At 34.7% G+C, this 24,793-nt stretch overlaps 1 protein-coding gene across 1 annotated transcript in view; it reads left to right on the forward strand.

The window, feature by feature from the left end:
- TTC6 (tetratricopeptide repeat domain 6) overlaps window positions 1-24,793 on the forward strand; it is a gene marked incomplete at its 5' end in the record, with an annotated part of 58,320 nt that overhangs the window by 14,600 nt on the left and 18,927 nt on the right. Inside the window, 12 exons of the mRNA XM_082762827.1 lie at window positions 6,081-6,237; window positions 6,698-6,802; window positions 7,796-7,894; window positions 9,736-9,795; window positions 10,831-11,255; window positions 12,388-12,868; window positions 14,087-14,216; window positions 18,517-18,692; window positions 19,098-19,234; window positions 21,363-21,532; window positions 22,006-22,126; window positions 23,471-23,621. Of these exons, the coding sequence (XP_082618953.1) occupies window positions 6,081-6,237; window positions 6,698-6,802; window positions 7,796-7,894; window positions 9,736-9,795; window positions 10,831-11,255; window positions 12,388-12,868; window positions 14,087-14,216; window positions 18,517-18,692; window positions 19,098-19,234; window positions 21,363-21,532; window positions 22,006-22,126; window positions 23,471-23,621 (2,212 nt within the window). The remainder of the gene's footprint in view (window positions 1-6,080; window positions 6,238-6,697; window positions 6,803-7,795; window positions 7,895-9,735; window positions 9,796-10,830; window positions 11,256-12,387; window positions 12,869-14,086; window positions 14,217-18,516; window positions 18,693-19,097; window positions 19,235-21,362; window positions 21,533-22,005; window positions 22,127-23,470; window positions 23,622-24,793) is intronic.

The raw sequence follows: 24,793 nt of genomic DNA on the forward strand, positions 1-24,793 counted from the left end.
CACAAAGTTAAGCACATATAAAACTGGGACTTTGGATAGACTTATAGTCAATAGTACTTATTGTATATGTAAGAGTAGTTATTTTTTCTGAGGTTGATGTAGCATATGAAGAGGTCTGTCAAAAAAAAAAAAAAGTTCTGTAAGAAGTAGTGAGGAAATGTTAGTCTTTAGAATAAACTTAATTTTATCCAGTTATTGCATTAGCACTTGTTATATTTGATGGTAGTAAATTCCTAGACCTTTGTTTTTTTGAACATGTTTTACACTAAAATAACGTGAAATAAGACTAAGAAATGGATATGAAGAATATTCATTTTTCACCAACTATTATTTCAGTTATATTTTTGCCTTTTTTTTGTGCCTATGTAATAAGGTCAAAGATTTTAGAAATAGTCTTTATATTCTCAGGTTTTTCCTGATGATTTTGTAGACTGGCAGTTTGCTACTTACAGTTAATGTGCATCACTAAGTCCAGAAATATAATAATATTGCTCATAAAGTTTGTATTGATCTAAGGAATAGTACAGTGGTAAATAAGGATGGGTCAGTTTTACAGGGCAATTTATGTAGCTTGTTAACTTGGGCTCCCTTGAAAAGCATGCATTTTAGTGCAGCAAGGTCATAAGGATAAGAATAGGTAATAGGGGTCATCCTTTGTAGAACTGGAGGTTGTATCCTGAAAAGCAGTAACTCTGAAAAGGAGCTTTGCACTCTTGAAAGATAAGGAACTGAAGATGGGCTATGTAATACTCTCAAAACTGTAAATTAAGCATGTTTACCTTAAAATGAAGCATGTGAGACATGATCAATAAAATAGAAGAAGTTTTGGGATTAGAAATACTGTACAGAGCTTTTTTGCCACATGTAAGTGCTGTAATAACTAAAACAGTCATGCCACCACTTGTTTTCTCTCCTGGCTGCATGACTTCTGCATTCTTTTCTGCTCAACAGAACCACTTCCTGTACCCAGAATGGTCAAATAATGTAATGGTGAGTGAGGTTTGAATCCTCAGATAAGCAATGAATTCTCATTTCCTGGCTCTGGTGCTTCATAGCAAATTATCATAAAGAGGTGGAAATCACCACTTTTTTTTTTTTCCTCCCCTGTTGACTGTCTTACAAAAAAAAAAAAAAAAAAAAAAGTTGTTAGAAGGCTCTATTCTCGGGATTTGAAACGGAGGGAAATTTCCCTGAAAAATCTAAGCTCAAGAGAAGGGCAGCAGATTTCCTGTTGGCTAAATCTGTGGTCCTTCATATGTAGGTTTGCAGGAATGTTGTACACTTAATGCACCTAGCAGAGTGTTCTAAATACCATTTAGAAGGAGCAAACAGAAGTTTTGATTCCTGTATGTGATCATTCTTTTAATTGAATACCCGTTCTGTATTAATACACTTTAATACTTAAATACACCAACTCATTATGTTGGTTTCTATATAAGAGATGGTTTGACTCTATTACCTTCGTGGTTTAGTTTCTGATACAAAAGAATCTGCAAATGACTTGAGGTTTCAGTCTAGACAGATTAAGAGTTAACTGCAAGATTTCAATATATAGCATTGCAAGTAACTTAAAAAAAGTAACTTCTGAAACTATCCATTGCTTGCAGCGTTTAAATGAAGGCTGGATTTCTTTCTGAGATATATCCTTAGTTTCACTCCAGAGAATTGTGATCTTGATGCAGGAAAACTCATTAAAAATTTTATTATCATTATTCTTTAGAAGATCAGGTTGGATTGTCATAATGTTTCTTTGACCATAAAATATGAATCCATAAAATTGCTGCATGAAAGTTTCTAGATGTTGAACTCTTCTGATTTAGTTGAGATTGCTCCAACCTTCAAACATGGCATTATTTCAAGGTAGAGGACTAGGCCCTGATCTTTCCCTTTGGTTTGTGAGAGCTTCTGCTGCTTTCAGGAACGTGGATAACAATATTGCTCGTGGCCATAACTGGAGCATTTGCTTTTGACTGAACATTGTTTTCTGTCTGTTGGACAGAAAGAGAGACAGACTATGAGGACTCAGTGAGAAGAAGGACACTGATGAGTATTGTTAACAGGGGTTTCAGCATACTGGTAACCTGGACATTGGTTATTTTGCAGGTTACGGGGAAGGAGTCTTTAATGAAATTCTGAGAAAATAAGTTGATGGCCATAGGCAGCTTTTCTCAAGAATGAGAGGCAGCATGAGAATGGGCAAAAAGGTATACAAAAAGTAAAAGAATAAAATAAAAAAAGGGTGGGGGGCAAAAAACACCCTTAGGAAGTCAGTAATGGAGTTAGAAGTCACACAGAAGTAGTAGTTGGTACCACTTTACTAGTCTAGAGATGACAGCAAGAGGAAGGTCTTAGCTTTGGAAGCAGAGGAGCATCTTATATTTGAATTAGGTACTTTTTTTCATGTTACTTCAAAGAGTGGGATAACATTCAAAGCAAGGATCTATGCCTATGCAGTAAAACTTCGAATGAACAAGAACAGAACAACAGAATGAATGAACAGAACAAAGCGGTGTTTGTCTAGGTTAAAGAAACAGATGCTGCAGCAACTGCAATTTCTTTTTTTTAGTTTTGTAGGGAGATTAGGTAAAAAAACTTTAATTCTAGAATGTTGTGAATGTTACCTGTCTTCTGAGTCTTAGTGAATGATGGGATGCTAGCCATCATGATGAAGAAAGTAAATAGTGAGGAGGTCAGGAAGACTGAAAAGGGAAAAGGCTCATGAGATCCTTGTACTTCAGACTTGCTGAGCTAGCATTGGCAGCTTAACATCACCAAGAGGAAGATGATCTGGTATTTTTTTTGGTGCAGAACAATGATGAATCACACCGATTCATTATCACAGAGAGCAAACTTGTACACTGTCTACTTGTACATGTTACTAAAATAGTAGAGGAAGAAGAGAAACAAGTAGAAGACAATGCCTTGAGATATGCAGGAGGCGTAAAGAGTTAAATGGGAGTAGAACTAAGAGAGGAAATGCAGAAGCTATGGGAAGATAGAACATGAAGAAAATGGCTTAGTTGTCAAGAGGAAGCCAACAGGCTGAGGATCAACCAGAGGTCTATAAGGCAGAAGAAAGGTTTTGGTGGAGTTCACATTCCTAGAGATGAGGGGAATTAAAGTTTTAAAATAAGCCCATACCAAAATTACTTACGGAATTTGTTTGGTCCTGGAAAACTAGAAAACTAAACTCTTTGGAACACTGCCATCTAGTGGTATTATCTACCTGAATCCACCTGCTTTTAATTTTTCAAAATTGCTTGACTTGAGCCCTGAAGGTAAGAGGTATCATTTGTCTGGACTAATTTCGGTTTATTTATGCTTTTCACACTTTATTGGTGACCAATTCTCCACAATTGGCTAATTTCGCAAATACAAACAATCTAACAAGGGGTAAGCATGATTTCTATGTAGTGGATAGTAAAATTCAAATGAATTTGTTAGATGTTTGAATAGCAATAGATCTATGTTCTTTAGATTTTTAGTACCAGTTCTGAGTTCTTCTATAAAAGAATCTTGTTTGGCTGTAACAAAGTCCAAGCAAGCCTTCAATAGTAAGATTTTACATTAGATCACATCAAGAAAGCTATAATGTGTATGCTTTAAAGTCTTGTCTTCACTGTGAAAAATATCCACAAGTTTAAACAAACAAACAAATTTTCATTCACATCTGCAGAAAATATGTAGCAGAGCAGGGTATAATGATTTATCAATATATAATGTTCCCAAGGTCAGCTGCAAGCCTCTCCTTGCATTGACGTTATGGAGTTTATGCTGTAAGACAGCAAATGTTCCTTTCTTTTGCTGTCTTGTTTAATCGACTTCCTCTACAGAAAACAGTTCTCTGAGAGTTAGAAATGCTGCTACTTTAGCTATGAAGACAAACGTTAGTCAGAATATATTTTTGTGATTGTTATATATGGACAATCAAACCTGCTCCTGGCGGATTTCCTACCAAATTTTTAACAGAGTTTGTAGCTTAATGTTATGTTTGTTAAGCAATGCTTGCATTTCACTGAGACATTTTGATTTTATATATATATACATATATGTATATTTCACCTGCAGATGGAAACAAAATATTATTAGATCACTATTATTATTGCTTAGAACTTTCCTCCATGTTGCCTCTGTCTTTTAGAAATTAAAAGTCTGAATGTTGTTTCACATTTACTCACATTTTATTACTTTAACTCACTGATTTGAAAACTATTTATGACAAAAATGTCCTAAAAGTGCAACAGCTCTTTTTTTGTTTTTCACTTAAAGCGCTCTTAACAACCAAATGCTAAAGAATCTTTTAACTGTTTTATACCTTTCTGAATCTTGTATAACTTCACTTGACATTGCTTTTATGCAGACTCCCACCTTGAAGAGTCAGAACCACTAAATACTCTAGATGTAAAGAAAAACTAGGAAGGCCAAACAATTACTAAAAGTTAGGTTTTCCATTCTTGTCTTACTTCTCTTTAAGAAATAATTCTTTTGTCAAAGCCTCCACTTGAAGTAAGGAACATTCCAGAAAGAGTTCAAGAAGTACTCCCAGATCTATAATATTTGTGTGTAAGAACTACAACTTCTGCACTAGTGCTACATTTTAAAGATTCCTTTTAACATCCAGTACTTCAGTGGCATTTTGTTTGCGAAATCAAATGGCTTGTTCTCTGTTATGCTGAGACAATCCCCTCCTCCTCCCCCCATTTACAGAGTGTTTTGCTAATTCAAATAGGTCTTAAAATGGAAATATGTTGCACTTAGCAACATATATTAACATTAGTGAGAATCAAGTCCACAGTAACATATATATGTCTGACAGTGACATTTCAGGTAATAGAACTTACACACTTTAGTTCCACAAAGGTACAAGAAAACTTCATTATTAATTTACTGTTTGCGGAAAAACTACCCCAAACCTTAATTAACACCAGTAGATGTCAGTGTTGGCATATGCCAGTGTGCCAACGTGTTGAGAAAAGTCAGATGTTCCATGTAATGTATGTTTTAATTTATATATGCTTTACATACGGATACCTGAATAAATTAAATTGAGTGTGTTTTTGTGTTGTTCTGTACATATATTATGTTTCACCATTTTTTATATTCTGTGTTTGTAATTCTAGTACAATAATAAGTATATAAGTAACAACATAAGTAATTATTGTACTATAAAACAAGCAAAACCAAAAAGAGCTAAATTATAGATGATTTTCCTATCATCCGTTAAGTAAAAAATATTCATTGTCATTTTGTATATAAATACTGTAAAATAACTTTGTAAGTGATAAAAGGTAATAAACCTGGAACAGTGGTTGCTACTTTTCTGTAAAATAGTTTTACTAGTTTGGTAGTAGTAATAGGCTCTTCAGATCTGAATTTCCCTTTGCAGGTGCAAAGAACAAAGGAAATAGAGGTAGAATAGTTATATAGGATTTTATGTATATATGCACATGCATATATAAACATACGTGTGAGTTACACTGTGTTGTGTAAAAGTGTTCACTAGTTTTGAAATAGAAACAGTAATAGGAAATTAGGATGTATAATTACTTCATACTGAAGCTTTCTAAAGTGAAATATTCCCTTTGCAATGTGATTGCCATAGGTAAGTTAATTTAAAATTAGCAAGCAAACAATAATCAGAATCCAATCACAAAGTAGTCACAAAAGACACTGGTCAAAACCATCCAGACATTCCTGCTGAAATAGGTTCTTTGGCATTTAAGTATATCTGACCAGTACTGCACAGTACTTGATGTGTATTTGCCACGCGTGACGTGTATTTGCCATCCATAAAAATGCATTTCATACTAACTTAGAGGTTATGTTATATTTTTCATGTGACTTCATGAACCATAGACCTAATAATGAAAGTCGTCTTAAAATTATATAGTGTGTGACTGTATCAGGTTTCTGTCATGTATTAAGTCATTTCACTCTTTAGTTCTTCCCTCCAAAGAAAAAAGTTTGTTTTTGTCATGATTGATTTCTAATTTGATTAAAAATTTACCTGATTTCTTATTTTTGTGCTTTTAATATCTGACAGCATCCAAGTAATTTATTCATCCTCTGTGTTGCTGCAGACTTTGTTATGAAGGAGTTCCTGTTTCAGAACAGTTCCAGAATAACCAAACAGCTGGGATTCACTCTCTTCCTCACACACCAAAAACTCCAGCTGATTGGCCAATATTAGCTGAATATAGTCTTAAAAAAACACAGCTGCAACTGGTAGGAGAGAAAGTAAGAAATAATTTTAATATTTTAATAATAAGAAATAATTTTAATTATTTGCATAATTCAAGGTGTATGAAACACTTAGGAAATAAAGAGCTTTTGATTTATTGACATTTGACAAGATATAGTATAGAAACGTATATGTTTTTTTTTATTGATGGGGATTGTCATTCTAAAACCTCATGTCTTAGCTCTTAATTCCTCTTCTGAAATAATAAATATGCTAATTAATAGCAAAAACAAAACAAAACAAAAACTAAAATAGCAAGCCAGGTAGTTCTTTCAGGCTGCAGAGCCCTATGCATCACAAGAATCCACTATACTTGGTGTTTTTTTGTTTTTGTTTTTGTTTACAAAATCATGTTTAGAAAAAAATGTGTTTTATCACCTAATTGTTCAAATTCAATACAGACATTAATAAACTGTTTTTACGTTAGCTGATAATTGAATTGTATTGTTTTTGAAGGTTTCAATTTATCCAGAAGCTTTAAAAATGTTTTGGGCTCCTGTTCCACCAAAATTCTTTGCTCCGATTTCTTCTATGAAGGAAATTTTATTTCCTAAATATGAGGTAAATATGTAAAAAATATTTTTGGTGTTCTCATCAGTTGCAGCAATGCCATTTTCTAACATTATGGTTGTTAACTGTAATAGTTCTATTTTATGCTTCTACCTTATTAACACTTCTGTACATTATAAGCTCTTTATATAAGTTGTACAGTTTGTAATAATACGTATTAAATGGTATTGTTTACTTTCAGTTTCCCCAATAAGAAAGCGTCTGGTAGCAGTTATCCTTAATTATCATTTACTATTATATTATCTTGTTTAATGTCTTTACCTTTTTGTTGAAAGCCACTTTTGCACAGACTTTCTTCTGCTGTGCTATTCTGGCTGTGATATATATTAAATGTGATGTAATTATTATGTCAAACAAGATCTGTTTTGTCAAAGAAGATTTGAGGTTTGAAATGTTTTGAATTTAAAATCTCCACTACTGTCACATTGTTGTGAGAGGTGAGCCATTTGTGTAAGTCTGCATGCTTATAGCATATCCATATTCATAGCACACTGCACTTTCCTATGTCAAAAGTTACAGAAAAAACTAGCATTTCACAACAAATTCACAACTCTGTGCAATATATAAAGCATGCTTATTCCTGCTGTCAGTTAATCCATGCATAATTCTGACATAGCTTGTCATATCTTAGCCCTACTGCCCTGAACTGAGAGCTGTGTTGTTGTTGTTACTATATGCACTACTGTGAGCTGACATAAATTACCAAGGCTACAGATAAAAACTTTAGAGAATCAGGTATCAATAATCAGTTTCCTCAGGTTATTTGCCCATTTTGCACCATGTAATTCTTGCTTGCATTAAAGTATGTGTTCTACTGACTGTCCATTAGAAGCTTATGATAAATGGCTTCTGTGATGCTGGTCTTGATCATCATAACTCTTTGGCTCAGTTATGTTATAGGCTTAATTTACCTGCTAATATGTTCCCTGTAGCTGGCAAACAATAATGTTGCATGTATTCAAATGCGTAAATATATTATTTCAGAGCAATGTTATTGAAGATGTTGTATTTGAAGACTTTTTAATTGATTATGAAGAGTTAGAAGCTGAGCAAGATGATCATGATTTCTATGATTATGTACAGGTGTGTATTATGGTGCTTTAATGTAATTAAGCTTAGCAAAACAGTTCTTTTTTTGAAGTTGTAAGGCAAAATATTTCTGTATAGGGGACATCTAAAAGCAATTTTATGTTAGATATATCTCTGCAAATGAAAAACAGTATTTATATTTGGTTCATTTTTGAATAGATAGGAAATACTAAATCTCACTTTTTAAAACCTTAGACTGTTCTTGGAAAGAGTCATTGCATATTTTAAAGATAATTCTTATTTTGCATGGCACTAGGTGATGTTTTAGGGGAGGGACTGTAATGCCCTTCCCTTTAATAAAGAGATTTTGGAGAACATGATGCATCTCAACAGAGAGGCTTATTGGATGTTCCACTATATCCAGACATCTGAAAAACTGGAAAAGTCAAGAAGCAGAACAGGGAAGTGTTGAAGTGTTTTCAATGTGTGAAATTTTTATGTAAAATTTCTCAAATGTAATATTGAAGGATAGGTGAGGAATTCTGTACAGGTGATTCGTAAGTGGGAAATTGAAGTGGCTGTGAGTTGTAGTGCAGGTTTTTCCAATTATGGAATCTTGACCATTTCAAATAGCTTTTGTGTCATTTATAGAGCGTAAACCCACTTCAATGAGTGGATATATTTGCAGCCAGAAATGGGGTAACTGAGGATACTGTATTGTTACTGCAGCTGAGTTCCCAGATATAATTTAGTGATTGGAAGTACTGCTTTACATTTTAATTAAGGGTTCCAATTGTGAGTTGGGACTGTTAGAGCTGTCAAGATCTGTTGGATGATGTGTTTCCTATTTGGAAGTAAAACATGCTGGTCAAGGTATATTTGCTTTTGCCCTTGAAAGAAACTTTTAAATAATGACAATAGATATCTGAGGATCTGTGATTCAAGAGTATGTGACTTGAAGATGGCATGGAAGCAGAACATAAAGATAAATACCATTATGATAAAGATTGTTCACTGCTTTGAACATTTCTTGCAGGAGTTGTCTACAAATAATGAGGAGAATCTTTCAGTATTTAATGTAAAAAAGGAAGTGTTCTGTGATAAGCTTTGCATATCTCCTATATTCATAGGCAGCAGCAACTTTAAATTGTTATTTTATATTTGGCTAAAATATTTTACTCATGTTGTGTTGGTACCATATTGTGGGTACCACTTCTGTTTTCCTGTACAAGTAGGTCTATTCTATCAAAATGGATTAAAACCAGATGAAGCAGATAGAGGTATTTTTATTGGAAGTGATTGTTGTGGTGATTGTATGTGGCTGTTTTGTTGCCTGGGATTCCCAAGACAGGAATATCTGTGTGACTAAAGTGATTTGTTGTGAAGTGAACGTGACACTTTTAAGAACAATCTGGCTTAAAGCATTTTAATTGAAAAGACATGTCCGTACACAGTTGTCCTGGTTTTAGCTAGGATAGAGTTGGGTTAAACCACAGCAACAGTAAATCCATTATGGGTGATTAACAGTATGGAATATTCACAGTATGTTCTGAGATTGGAGCATCTACATAGAATGCAGATACATCCATAGAACATGTCCACTGACTGTCCTTGTTCTGTAGTGTTAATTGATCTGAGTATTTTGAATGTGACTGGGATTTTTGGACACCTGGCAATGGAAATGGGCATAAGACATCCAGAAATCCAGACAAATGCGGTCCTTACCCTAGTTTGGCAAAGGTGTGTGTGTATGTGGTTTTTATGTGTGTGTGTGTAAAGGTTCAGATTTCTTTGGGCATTAGTTCTGCTTTTAAAAACAGAATTTATCTGAAAGCTCCATTCATAGTAGACTCAGATTCATTTAGAGTTATTTTCACTCTTTCTTTTATCTATAGGCAAAAACTCTGAGAAGATGCCAGTCCCTGCCAAATTTTTCTGACAGTGACAACTCGGAGGTATTATTTTATATTTACTTTGACTTTTTCCCAAACTGTGATCTTGTAGAAATTCTTTCACTGAACTGAAGATTTTCTTATTAAATGCAAAAATGAGTCTCAAAAGTCTTTTTCTAGGGGTTTGGTTACATTCAATATTTTCATTTCATAATATGAGAACATAGCTTTGTAATGAGAACCCCCCATTAACTTTACAGTCATTTAGAGAGGTCTCTCTTTTTGGAGAGAGATCCTTTGGAGGAATCTATATTCCTCTAACCTGAAATAAGTGGAACAACATAAGTGAGTAAAGATTTGCAGCATCAGATCCTTGCGTTTCAGACGTATCAGGGCATCAACATGAAGTTTTCAATCTATTAAGTGTTATGTATTTTTATGTCTATTGAAGTAATGTTAGGTGTTCACAAAATACATAAAGCTGCAGTAAATAATGCAAATTTTACACTTGTACAACGATGAACTTTATAGAATTATATAGAATGTATTTTATAAAGAGATTTGATTTTGAGTAAGAAAAAGTATAAGTCTATATTAAAAACCTCTATATAGTTCATAAAGACCTGCATAAAATATTGTGACCATGTGATTTTAAGGACAGACATAAAGTATGGTGGCAATTGAAGCTGTATAAATAATAAATAATTTAAACACCATATCTGCAATTTAACTAAGCACTGATGCCTGATTTTAAAATATCAGTTTTGTGTTCTAACAGAAGTAGTCTTGTTAAGTGCTTTGCTTTTTTTTTTTTTTTTTAAGATTAACAATTTCAGACAGTGGACATGAAATTGCATTTTAATTTCTTTAACAAAGGTGTTACGCCTTATATTATAGTGTAAGTTTTACCAGCATACTGGAATTAACAAAAAAAAAAAAAGTGAGAAGCAATATATGTCTTACTGCAAATATTACTTGCTTAATAAGTAATTATAATTAAGCACCAGAGCACAACATATAGTCCATTCAAACTAGCCAAATGTTATATATAAATCTTATTTCAAATGAACATCTAAATAAATCCTATTTTTTTAACAGATACGTTTAATTAAGAGATCAGTGTCAGCTGTGGAGGTGGCCGCTTTCAAATGTGAAACTAATTTAAAGATGTCATCTAATTTCAAAACCAGCATGAAAGAGTTGGAGGTTATGAAGCAACGGATAGCTGAGCCAAAGGTTGAGAGAGAGATTGGGAAAAGCTCCCCTACCAAGCATGTATTGAATCAAGCCTGTGATGATCCTCAGTCAATGCAGACAGACACACCAGTGGAAAAAATGCCTACTTCAACTGGACAAGAGGATAGTGAGAATATTTTACTTGTCCAGAGAGCTGAAAAGGCTGGAATTAAATACACCATTTTCCCAAGAAGAAAGAAAACAAAGAAATCAAAGAAAACAATAAATCCTAGAAAACTAGAAGCTGTGATTAAGAAATTAATTCAACCCCCAAGGATTCTTAAAAGGTTTTCTTTAATTAGTGTATTGACATTTTAAGGAATGTATTTCAATTTGTAGCTATGTTATATAATTACAGGTTTAATCTTCTTACATATTAAGTAGTGCTTTTTTTTTTTTTTTTTTTTTTTTTTTTTACTGTGTGAGATATCTTTAGGACATTTACTAAATATAGTGTTTTAAACAGAAATGGTGTGGTTTCATGTAACAACAAAAGAGTCTTTAAGTGTAAATGTAAGATTAAAAATAGTCAAAAACCTTTCTTCTGAAAGACGAGGAAATTCTAAGTTCTTAGGAAACTGAATTGCTAGGCTGGACTAACCTCAGTTGTACCATGAACTATATTGATTACAAGAAGCAAGTGGTTTGCTTTAGAGTGATACAGAAAAATAAAAGGTATAAATATTTTTCTAGTAAATGGTTATTATTTATATACTTATGACATAGGATACTTTACAAAACATCTAATTTGTTTTGGTTTTGGAAGAGTGATATTTCTTAAATACTTACGCTTGTTGTGAGCTCCAAAAACTCCCAAAGGTTGTCTGTTTTTGTGTGCAGTGTCCTTATTGTACTTATATTTACTCTTAGGCCTGGTCCTTCAGACCAGTTTCCCATTCAGCCTTTCCTTTTTTTCTGCTGCTTCTTTTCTCCCACCTTTCTTGAGGTTTATTGTAATGAAAATAAAAGCTGCTTAAACTATGGTGTGATAGCCTGGCATGCTGAGCTGTCACTAAGGGAGATGGTGGTCTTTTTCCAAAGTCTTGTTTTAGACAGTACTGTATGTTTGCTGTTCATGGCTTTCATATCAGTTTTGCTGAACCCTCTTTTTTTTTAATCTTTGTACTATTTTACATGTCATTCACATATGGGATTGCTTTACTTTTTCTTCAGTTTCCCTTTTTCCCCAATGGGATCCTTATGTATAAAATATTATAAATGTTAGATAAATATTATAAATATGTATAAAATATTACCTCTGTATTCTCTCTCTAACTTATAATTGGCTGGTAAGTTTAAAAAAAATCACTAACAAGATAGTTAACAATAGGTTTTTCAATTGTTGACTGGCAGATTGTAATTTGATATTGGTAATATATCTGGGAATATTTAGTTAATTTCAGTAATATTTTTCCTTAGGTCCGTGTCTCTGGGAAGACTTCCTACTCACGACAAATTCATTATCAAGTTGTCTCCAGAAATCAAAGAATATCGGAGCCCCAGCATTCCTTGTTTGTTAGATTTTGAAAAGTTTGCAAAAGTGAGGGGTGGAATTCCAAAAGAAACTTCTGCTCGTGTATGGGTCAGTGCAATCTGGAACAGCTGGTTTGATGAAACTTTCCCTCCTAGTGAGAATTCTTCTGAGGGTATTGAGCTACTAAAAGGGACTAATGCAGTGGACTCTCAAGAAGCAAATCTACCAATAGAATTAGTTGACTCAATACAGCCTGTTCTGCTTGAAGGTGAAACAGTTAGTATTGATGATTTAGAAGAAGAAGTAAGAAGACTGACCGAGATAATAGAAAAGGATGAGCATCCTTCAGCTTTTCACTACTGCAGGCGTGGAGCAATACAAAAAAAGTTAGGGAAGTTAAAGTCAGCTATGGAAGACTTGGAAAAAGTAAGTTTCCAAACCACTTGGCTTGGAAAGCTATTTTCCTCCTATCATGCACCTTGATAAAAGAGTATCTGAATTCATCAATAGGAGATGATTAGACACAGGAATGTTGCTAACATATAACAAATACATTTCTAATTTCTGCAAAAGCATAGTGAGCAAATAAAATGAAAAATAATGTATTTCCTGTTTATGATTAAGCTGTCATTTGACATGAATTTTATACAGTAGTAATAATGTTCTTTTGTGTATTTATTTATTCAACTTTTTAAAGTTTTTTTTTTTTTTATAGCAGTACAAAAGCTGCCATTACTTCCACCCAATACCCTGAACAACTAACCAGAAGGAAAAAAAACAGTAAAAATATTGTCCAAAATAAATAAATAAATAAATAAATAAGTAAATAAATTAAATTACTCCAAACTTTAGAAACAGATTGTCAAGTGTCTGAAAGGTTAAAAATTCAACACTGACAAAGTGGCTCATTAGCCAATGAGCCAATATCAACCATCTAAATTGCTTGTAAAGCAATTACATATTCTAGTGAAAACATTATTGACTTTTCTTGGATCTGAGAAATGGCTCACAGACCCAAATTTGAGAATTACTTTTGTAGCAGATCAGTCTCAGATATGTATCGGTCTCTATATTTGTTTCCATGTGGCTGTTAAATCTTTATTATATGTGTAGTGAATACAATCATACATATTATTTGTTTGATAATATCTGTCAAATGATATTTCTTACAGAATATTACATGCTTTCTATAGGAATTATAACAACATGGTTTGAAAAGCTGATTCTTTTTTCATGGGGACATGCTTATTTCTTATTTTCAAATAGAAGAGCAATGAACAAGATTGTTTCTAAGTTTTTATTCCCTGGGATTCCTGCAGGACTACTTCTGACTTTCTAGAAATAATTCAGATAACTATTATAAAGAAATAATCAAACATGGTGATATCACAGCTGATTTGTATTTTCTACTGCATGCTGGTAGATTAGACTCTGGTTCTGCATCTTTGTAAGCACACTGTGTTTTTAGATGAGTGGATCAGACATACTTTTCACGTTTCTGGATTAAATAGAACCTTGTCAGTCTAAGACATTAAAAATAATTTCAGTGCAGACATTTTTTTCTCATTCCATATATACTATTGTTAGCATATTTGAGAAGTTTCTTCTGCAATATAAATTATTTATTCCTTATTTTGTTCATAGGCTATAAGCTTAGAACCGCTACTACTTGATGCTTACTGGCATAGACATTTGATTTACCTCTTTCAAGATAAAATTTATGCTGCTTTGGATGACCTGAATTTCATAACTAAAATGAACAAAAATAAGGCAGGTAAGTATCTGTGAAAGTGTAACTTAACTTTTTAAGCAGTTCATTTTTCATTTTTTTTTCTCTAGCTGCCTAATTCTGCAAAAGTTTTTTTGTAAGTATTTAGCGTTACATCAATTATTTTATCTGTATTATAGAAAAATTACAAAGCAGACATAAATCCCCAAAGATTTGGGACAGAAAATGTACTTCATATTTTCATTAAAAAAAAAAAAAAGAGAACTGGTGGAAATTGTATCTATTAATTTAATGTGAAAAGCTGATAATCCTATAATGGGGACTGTGTGCTATTGTGTATTCAGTCAGTCCTGTTCTCCTGCAACCTTTATACTAGGAAGGAGGAACTTAAAAGGGAAAAGTTCTATCTGTTTGACAGACCAAGAAAAAGGATCAGGTTTGGTCTACAACTTGTGAAGAAGAGTTGGCAGAATTTTTTTATTTGACTATCTGTGTGAACTGGGGACTAGTGGCTAGATAGCAGATCTACAGGAAGGGGTGTTGGGGTGCTCTTGTGTCCATGAGCAGTCAAATGTAAGTCATTAGTATGGACTTTCAGCAGGGGAGGCTAGCTGTACACTGGATGCATTAGCAAAAGCATGGCCCTGTAGGTCAGAGAAAGTGGTTCCCCTGTACCTGTTTGTGATGCTACTACGCTTCCAATACTGTCTTGTTGAGAGAGAGAAGCTGGAGAGGGTCCATTGGAAAGTTATTAAGATGGTCAGGGGCCTTCCATATATATAGAAGGGCTGAGGGAGCTGAATTAGCCTGGTGAAGGTAAAACTAAGGGGGAAATCTGTCCTCAGCTATGTAAGGGATAGTAATAGAGGAGACAGAATTTTCTGAGAAATGCTAAGCAAAACAGGAGGCAATAGACACAAGCTGCAACAAATCAATTTTCAGTTGGCCCTAAAAATATTCACAGAATCACAGAATTTCTAGGTTGGAAGAGACCTCAAGATCATCGAGTCCAACCTCTGACCTAACTCTAACAGTTCCCACTAAACCATATCCCTAAGCTCTACATCTAAACGTCTTTTGAAGACTTCCAGGGATGGTGACTCCACCACTTCCCTGGGCAGCCTGTTCCAATGCCTCACAACCCTTTCAGTAAAGAAGTTCTTCCTAACATCTAACCTAAAACTCCCCTGGCTCAACTTAAGCCCATTCCCCCTCGTCCTGTCACCAGGCACGTGGGAGAACAGACCAACCCCCACCTCTCTACAGCCTCCCTTGAGGTACCTATAGAGAGCGATAAGGTCGCCCCTGAGCCTCCTCCAGGCTGAACAAGCCCAGCTCCCTCAGCCGCTCCTCGTAGGACTTGTTCTCCAGGCCCCTCACCAGCTTCGTCGCCCTTCTCTGAACCCGCTCAAGCATCTCCATGTCCTTCTTGTAGCGAGGGGCCCAAAACTGAACACAGTACTCGAGGTGCGGCCTCACCAGAGCCGAGTACAGGGGGACGATCACCTCCCTAGCCCTGCTGGTCACACTGTTCCTGATACAAGCCAGGATGCCGTTGGCCTTCTTGGCCACCTGAGCACACTGCTGGCTCATATTCAGCCGACTATCCACCATCACTCCCAGGTCCTTCTCTGCCTGGCAGCTCTCCAACCATTCCTCTCCCAGCCTATAGCTCTGCTTGGGGTTATTGCGCCCCAGGTGCAGGACCCGGCACTTGGCCATTCAGAGGCTCCAGGGAGACCTCTGAATGCTTGAAGGGAGCATATAAACAGGAGGGGGAACACATGTTTACATGTGTTGATAGTGACAGGAGAAAGGGAATGGTTTTAAGTGAAGACGGGAGATTTAGGTTAGATACTAGGCACTGGAACGGGTTGCCCAGAGAGGTTGTGGATGCTCCATCCCTGGAGGTGTTCAAGACCAGGCTGGGTGTGGCTCTGGGCAGCCTCCTCTAGTGGTTGGCAAGCCTGCCCAGAGGAGGGGGGTTGAAACTAGAAGATCTTTAAGGTCCTTTTCAACCCAGGACATTCTATGATTCTTGTTGAACTTCATGCAGTTGACCTCAGCCCATCGGTGCAGCCTATCCAGATCCTCCTGCAGAGCTTTCCTACCCTCAAGCAGATTGACACATGCGCATAGCTTGGTGTCATCTGCAAACTTACTGAGGGTGCACTCAATGCCCTCGTCCAGATCATCGATGAAGATATTAAAGAGGACCGGCCCCAATTAAAGAGGACCGGCCCCATTCACAAGAGGAATGGTTAAGCACTGGAGCGAGCAGATACTTCTTGGAGATTATAAATTTGGAAAAGACCATGAGCTGATTCACCTCACTTTCCAGATTAGCCCCAGTTTGAGCAGGTCATTGGACTAGGTAAATTTGAGAGCAACCTCTTGATCTAATCTTTTTTTTTTTTTTTTTTTTTTTAATGATTCTTCAAATAACTCAGATGACTTTATTTTGCTAAAATCTCTTTTCTGTGAAGAACATCCAAAGGACAGCTAAGCAATATACTAAACTTTAAAGTCACCGTGTTGTTGTTCTGAACACAATACATTTATTACATGTCCTCAATCTGTAGTTTAAACTACTGGAGATGATCAGTCAGTCTATGAAAGTCTACATTTATAATACAAGTATTTGTAAAAAGTCATGTTGGGAGCTGTTTGCCATGAAGAGAAAATATTGAAATTGAAGGATGACAGCACAAGATCGTCATTGTACATTTGTATTGGATAAATGTGAGTCGCAAATTAAAAGGTGTTCCTAACGTTTTTAGGAGTGAAGCTCTGGAGTGGCTTTCTAAATTGGATAGTGTAGCCAAGGAGCTTAAAATTAAGCTTGATAATATGAAACAAATTTTATAACAATATTCCTAGAGACAGATTTAAGTTCATACTGGTCCCTGGGTGTCAGATCTGTTAGTATATTGGAAGAGAGGGACTTGCTGTTTTTGTAGATATCTGTTATATGTTAATCAGGAATTTGGCTAGCTATCTGTAATGACCAGGGAATATATATATATTTTTTTTTCCTTTGCTTATTCAGGTCCTTTGCTTATGCTCTGGTTTTAACTGATCTAACTGATCATAGGTCAGGCTTGCTTGATCAGGGATCAGGAGGAACTATTTTACTCCTTCATCAAATTGTCATTGTCTACTGAAGACTGCTCTGTTTCATCATATTCTGTGTTGTTTGCGTGGCCTGCTACAGAACATGAAAATGGGAACATCCTACTTCTGTGATGATCATTTGGAAGTTTTCTATTATTTGATCATGCGGAGGCTTAAAAAATTACTGGTGATGTTGGCATCTGCTGTTCTGTTTCCGTGATCTATTACAATTTCATCTTTGGGTCTTTTATTCTGAACTTCACTAGAAATTTATTAGGAGATACTGGGAAATGTTTAACCATTGGTGGTGTGTAAGTGTAGTGGCTTGACTCCAGCCTGTGGCTAAGTGCCTATACAATTGTTCTCTTGCTCCTTTACACTACACGCCACAGAACAGGGGAGAAAATGGGAACATCAAAAGTGAGAAAAATCGTAGGCAGAGATACAGACAGTTTAACATGTAAAGAGGACAGATACAAAAGAAGTAAAGGCAATCACTCACCACTTCTCAAAATCAGAGCAATGCCAGCCAGACTCTGAGTGATGGCCACTTTAGAAGACAACCATCATCTTCCCTTCTTCCTCTAAGCTCATATTTTTATTGCTGAGCATGACATGATATGGTATGGAATATCCCTTTGTCCAACTTAAGTTAGCTGTGCCACAGTCCCAGCTGTGACCCCTCGCAACTTTTTGCCCATCCCCAGCTTATGCGTTGGGGAAGTGGTGGTGGGCTCTGTTGGGGAACAGAAAGCCTTGACATTGTCCAAGCACTGTTCAGTAACAGCCAGCTGCTGTATTATCAATGCTGTTTTAGCCCCAAAACCAAAACACAGCACCATATGGGCTGTTATGAGAAACGTTACTTACATCCCAACCAGATTCAGTACAGTGTTGTATTGGTCCATTTAAACTAAATCTCTTTATATTTATTTGTGGTCAACAGGTCTACACTCAAATGGCTTGATGGACCATTTCTACCGAGCTCTACTGAGAGCAAAGAGCTGCAAATCCTACAAGAACAATCAGTTTACAGCTGCATGGGCTCAAGGACTGAGAACACAGCTGCAGCTGTAAACTTTTTGAGCTCTGTCACTCAGATTAAAAATAAACTTCCTAACCTTCTGTATAATTAATTGTTTTTACTGCTTGTATTAACTACCTTGTAAGGAGATGACATTGTTTTGGGCCACTAAATAGTGCCTTTTGTGTTTTGGGGGGTTTTTTTCAGATGCGTACCTGTCAAAGGCTGAAATTTACAGAAAACAGGGTGATAATACATTGGCAATCATCAATTATAGTTCCACAATACAATGCTTCCTAACAGATGATGACATTTATTTCAGGAGAGCTGAGATGTATTTTGAGGAAAATCAATTATTATTGGCCATGGATGATTATGCCAAAGTAAGTTAACTTTTTTTGTATTGTTACAATAATGTAGCAATTTTGTATAACTTTAAAAGTGAATTCTATTTGGAAAATAGCTTGGAGAACAGATATCCTTTTAAGGAAATGATGTTTAAACAAATTAGTGCCATAGGAATAAGTATGTGATTTATGTTACTCCTGCCAAGTAATTCAATAAATTACTGAATGTCTACAAATTATCAGGCACTGATAACCTTGTGTCACTGCTTTTGTATTTCACTCTACAGTTAATGAAAATGACAATAGACACTAAAGGACAAGAGAATAAAAAAGGAAACCTGAGAATAAATTAACATTCTTTTTATGCTTGGTTAAGGCTTTTAATCAGTAGGAATATTAAGACTGAGGAATAACATCAAGTAATTATTTTTTTCATTATAGTGTTTTCAGTATAACCCAAAAAGAACAGATGCACTTATGAAGCATGGAATATATTTCTTTGACCAATCAGTTTTGACTACAGCTATTCAGGATTTTACAGCTGTGATCAGGGAAGACCCTAGCAATGCTCAGGCAAGGTATAGTTTATAATTTGACAAGTATTTGAATTTTAAGTGGATTGTTAAAATAATATTAATATGTGAAAGACTAACTGCGCATTAAACAATAATAAAGCAATTGCATTTCCAAAGAGATGTATAATAGAAATAGAATCAGACTTCTAGGCCATGATATTCATCGGGGAATCTTTCTATTGCTTTAATGACTTTAGATTAGTCCCTAGACCTTAATTTAGCTATGCACAGAACCATGTGCTCAAATTCCACTGGAGTAATGCAAATATAGAGTCAGTTGGACTTAAGCACGTGCATGTGTGCTTTGCTGTAAAGTGCTGGATTTAAATACATGTTCAAAGTGAAGAATGTCCTTAAGGATTGTATATTTCTATGTCTAATTTACACTGATTGTCTTGACAGTTCTAGTTTTAGCATATGCTGAATTGATGTATTCTGTGGAAAAAATAAATGAATGTATGGATAAGAAACATCTTTATTTTTGAATTATAACAATGATTTTGAGTTTTGACTTACAAAGGCTGATTTTTTAAAAATCATTTTGCCACTAGAAAATGTGAATATTTTTAATATAATTCCTGCAAAAAATCACATTCTTTCTATACTATGATCTGTAAAATAAAAGTAAAATGTGAGGATTTGATGCCAGATTATGATACCTTGAATTTAGGTGTAAGCATGTTGTCTCCTTGGGATGTAAAAGTCTGAACTGCCATTAACACCAAGGGCAATCTAGCCAATACATGTAATAGATTCCAGATAGAATCAGTATGCATCTGAACACTTATGTAAAGCCTGGAGAGCTATATAGCTCTGAAACCAGTAAGTGCTCATTTTTGAATGAGCTGAATTGCTCTCATCTCCTTGGATTATGTTCACTAGATCTTCATCTATAATGGAAATATCTAACAGCTAACATTGTAGACATCAACAAATAAACACATAAGTTGATAGATGTCTTGTTCTAACCAAACTGAATAGAAAGGGCTAGTGAAGGACTCTCCTATGTGCATCTTTTACCTGTCAATTCATCTTCTTTATCACAGGGAGCCACAGAATTATGCAAAGCTTTCTAATGACATCAGGTTGCTTGAACTACTAAAGTAATTTACAGATGCTTCTTAAAACTCTGATTTTAAAATAAAATCTTGAAGCAATGTGAAGCTGCAGTTGGCTTCCTAAGGTCAACTTACTACATTGAGGCTCAAAGGTGGATGAGTGAGCTCTGTGAATAGTCCTAGCGAGTATGGTTAGTGTCACTGCCTTGTGTTTGTGGGGAGTCAGGCATGTGATTTAAATTCTTGAGGAACTGACTGTGTTAGATTTAAAAAGGAACAGTATATATTTTGCATGATAATTCTTTATAGAAGGAAGTAGGATGTGACATAAGACTCACTTGATATGTGAAAGCTATCTTTAGTAATATAAATAAATGTTTTATATATTATATTTTGCATTGATAAAATATTTTTTTACAGCCATTACCATCTATTCACACTTTTTCAGTTATGCCTTTGATTTATTTTATTTATAGAGTTGCTAGAGTCTGGAATTTAATTGAGAATTAGTGGAAAATAATAGGAACTGATTCTGTAAACTTATCTCTTTGAAAGAAATTTTGAAGAATAGAATGGATGTTTTAAAAAAAAAAAAACTTTAATAGTGATGAAGACAGATTTATTTCTTTTCTGTTACATCGGATTTGACAAAATCTAGTGTCTTCCATATACAAAATGCTGTACCAATGGACTCTGGAACTTGGAGAGAGTCCATTTGAGAGAGTCTGTGATGCTCAAAGCTGATACAGTTCTCTATTATATTGAGCTTGATTTATGGAAGTACAATGCAATGATCTACCTATACAGTATAGGTTTTAGGACTATAGGTTGTTGTTCCTTCGGATTTGCTTTATTAAATTGAGAAATAAAAGTGAATGCTTATTCTGTTCTTAAACATTTTTTCCCTACATAATTTCTTAAAGCTTGCATGGCATAAACAATGAAAGAATGCTTCATGTTAACTTGCCTCATCCTGTTCATTTTCTAAGTAATAATTTATGACTTCAAAATATGACTGAGTTATAATTTTCTAAGAGAAATTGTATTTAAAGAGGAACTGTCTTTCTTATTAGGCTGTATCGAGGAAGAACATATGCTAAACAGCAGCAATATAGAAATGCAATACAAGACCTAGCAGCAGCAATTCATCTAGACCCATCTTGTTGGCAAGCATTCTATTATAGAGGTTGCATTTTACAACAGGTTGATCCAAAAAGAGCTCTTCAGGACTTCAGTGTTTCTGGTATTGTTTATTTCAAAGGTGTATATGTTGTTAAACAAAGAAATGAACATTTACCAGTAATTACTATACTGTACAGTGCAGTTGTTTCCTGTAGAAAATATTGAAATGTATGGTTGTACTTCAGTGTTTGCTAAAAATTTGTTCCTTTTTTATTTCTATTGTTTGCTACTAGACATCAACTCTTGCTGCTGTTGCTACTGCTTAGCTATTTTTCCTCTGCTTCCTAAAGCTTTTTCTACTACACTTTTAAGAATTTTATTGGGTTAATTGAGAATTATATGTCTTGAAGATATTTGAAGCCACATTAAACCATTGGTATTATGATCTAATATGTTATGTTTTTGTTTATCTATGATATTCTATAAATCTCTAAGAAAGCTAGAGTAAAAAGTAAACTCCAAATAAGTTGCGGGGAGTAACAGAAATATATATGAGTACCTGAACTGTTGATTTTTATTCTCCCTTTCCCACAGTACTCATCAATGACACTCAGGAAAATTTCTGTTCTTTCCTTCATCGTGGGATCATTTACTCAAAGCAGTGTCAATGGTCACTTGCAATCTGTGACTTTGAAAGTGTCATAGCTTTGAATAGGTAATCGAACTTGAACATTTTAATATATTTTGTTTATATTCTGATTTTATCTGGGTACTAGTAAAGGAAAGTGGAACCAGAACTGATTATTCAGCAAATACACTGAAATTAAAACAAAACCATAACGTCTTATAATATCTTTTGCCCCATTTATTGCAGTAAGAAAATAATATAAATAATTATTAAATAAATTTCAAAATTACATTTTACTTCACCTTATATATACTTGTAAAAATAAATTAAGGTTTGGCAGACAAAAGATGAAATTGAAGTCCTAGTTAAAGCCTTAAGCGTTCATGCCATAATAATTTAATTAGTCTTTTGGGAGGGAATCTTTTTACAGTGCAGGCACACACCCACCTTTTATTTATCCCCCAAAGAAAATGTCACAATGTTTTGTTTAGCAGAAGACAGTAGATAGTGTCCCTGAAATAAAATAAAATTAAAAGAAACAAAAAACAGAAGCCAACAGCACAAAATAAAATGGCTTATGATCCTTTATGGTTAGTGATGGAAACCAATATGGTTCTTGTGAACTGCATTTCTTCCTACCACTTATAAATACCTTGGAAACAGATTATGTCTGTAGCAGCCCTACCACGTAAGCCGTTTAGCAATATGCAAAAAGCTTCCTATTCCTATAGCTGAAGTAGTTGTGTTCTTTAAAGACAATGACTTCTCCTTCAGCCTCAGGCAACCTCAACAGTCTTGTCTTGAGCAAAAGCTTCCGTTCTGTTTTTACACCTATGGCACATGTAAAAACTCCTCAGCTCTTCCATTTTATTGGCTGTGCTATTGGAAGTCTAGAACTTGCCTAGAAACAGTCTACAAGAGAGAGGGCTCTATAAGATACTGCAGATCCTGGAAAGCTGAGTCTCCGTAGTTGCTAGCCAAGTGAAATGCTAGAAAGTAAGGGAGCAGGCTAGATGGAAAACATGTATGCTTTATCAGAATCTTTCAAAATCAAAATGTGTTTTTAGTGTTGAAGAATTCAGTATTTCTTATTGTATTCATTATATATAAAACTAACAGCTAGGTCTAGTCTTAGTCTGTTCCATGACAAAGAAACTTGTCACCATTTTTTTTCTCATTTGAAGTGGTGTTTTGGTGAACAGAAAGCCTCTAGTGTGCATCGCAAACTACTGAGATGGTGTTTTTTAAATAGTTTTCTCCTCAGCTGTAAATTACTATTATGTTCAGTGTGGTCACAAAATAGACTGTTGTAAATGTCATAAAAGGAGATATATAAGTATACTGTATAAGTTGTGTACAACTGTATAAGTTGTGGGATGTATATAATGGCACATTTCCTGCAATAACAAAAGGAAAAAAATCTATTTTTAGCTCTGTCATCTTTGCTTACCTAAATATTGGTTTGATACTGCTGTTGCATCTGGATCAATACTATGAAGCTATTCGACAGTTTACTAATGCAATTAAAATTGATCCTCTCAATGTTCGAGCCTATTTATGTAGAGCACAAGCATATCATAAGGTAATATGCTCCTTTCATTTTTGTTGGCTACTTAATACAGCTTTATTTATATTTATGGTTGTTCAATGCATTTTAATATTTATTGCTTGGTATCGTACAGATGTTGGAACCTATTTATAGCTATATACTTCAAGTGGTCCTCATCACCATAATAGAATTATATACATTACAATTATTGTAAAATATTGTTGGAATGTGATGCAATGACATAAAATACTTCAAGGTTCATTTGATTGTCCCTACATCAGTGTGCATCTGATCTAGGCTTTAATAAAATACACTTTTGAAATTAAAAACCCACAGATTTTGAAATACCAATTCAGAATGTTCTTGAGAATTTTCACTTTTCTGGAAACTCATTTTTTTTTTCACTATAAATGGGAGTGGGATGTTTTAAATATTTTAATTTCCCATGAAGCAAAGTATTTTACATGTGCATAGGATCTGAGAATAGTTTCTGCTAACAGTTGCTTTTTGAGATCCTCTCAGGAGTACGAGGAATATGGTCTTCAGTGTGACAATTTACATGTATGTAAAGTGTCATTGGCAGAACTGAAACAACTGTTTCTCACAGTGCTTAGTTTGCAAAATGTTTTGGGAAATTGCTTACACTGTTAATTTTCTCCCACTAAAGGAAATGACTTTTAACTCAGAGTCCATCAAAATGGACTGATTACACCTTTAAGAAGTTGTGTCTGATAGCTGATAGTTCACATAGGAGGTCATCCACTAATGCTAGGTTGCTTCTGTAGTGTTTTTGTTTGCTTGTTTGCTTTTCCCCCAGTATCTGAAATATGTACAGCAGCTAAATTAAGATCAGTATGCATTCCATCCATGGTAGTCTTTGATGACAGTTCCAGTTAGCAGCTACCAATCTGGATGGATCTGTCCTTGGGACCTTCATTGAAATGATCTACTTTCTCCTCCACATCTGAAGAACAATGGGACCACAGGCACGGACACTTGGAAAATAAATGAAAATTCATTACAGCAGTGAAGATGAATAAGGACATCTGTGCATGTAGATCTCATCACTTGATCTCCTTTCCCAGTAGTCCAGAACCTCATTTGTATTTTGGAAAAGTAAAGAAACTATCTGCTGTTAGAATCTGCCCTGTGGATATGGAAATTTGTAGGTTGCATGTTTCAGACTTTTTAATAAAAAAAAAAAT

The sequence above is a fragment of the Aythya marila genome (assembly GCF_965140915.1).
Source record: "Aythya marila genome assembly, chromosome: 5".
Lineage (NCBI taxonomy): Eukaryota > Metazoa > Chordata > Aves > Anseriformes > Anatidae > Aythya > Aythya marila.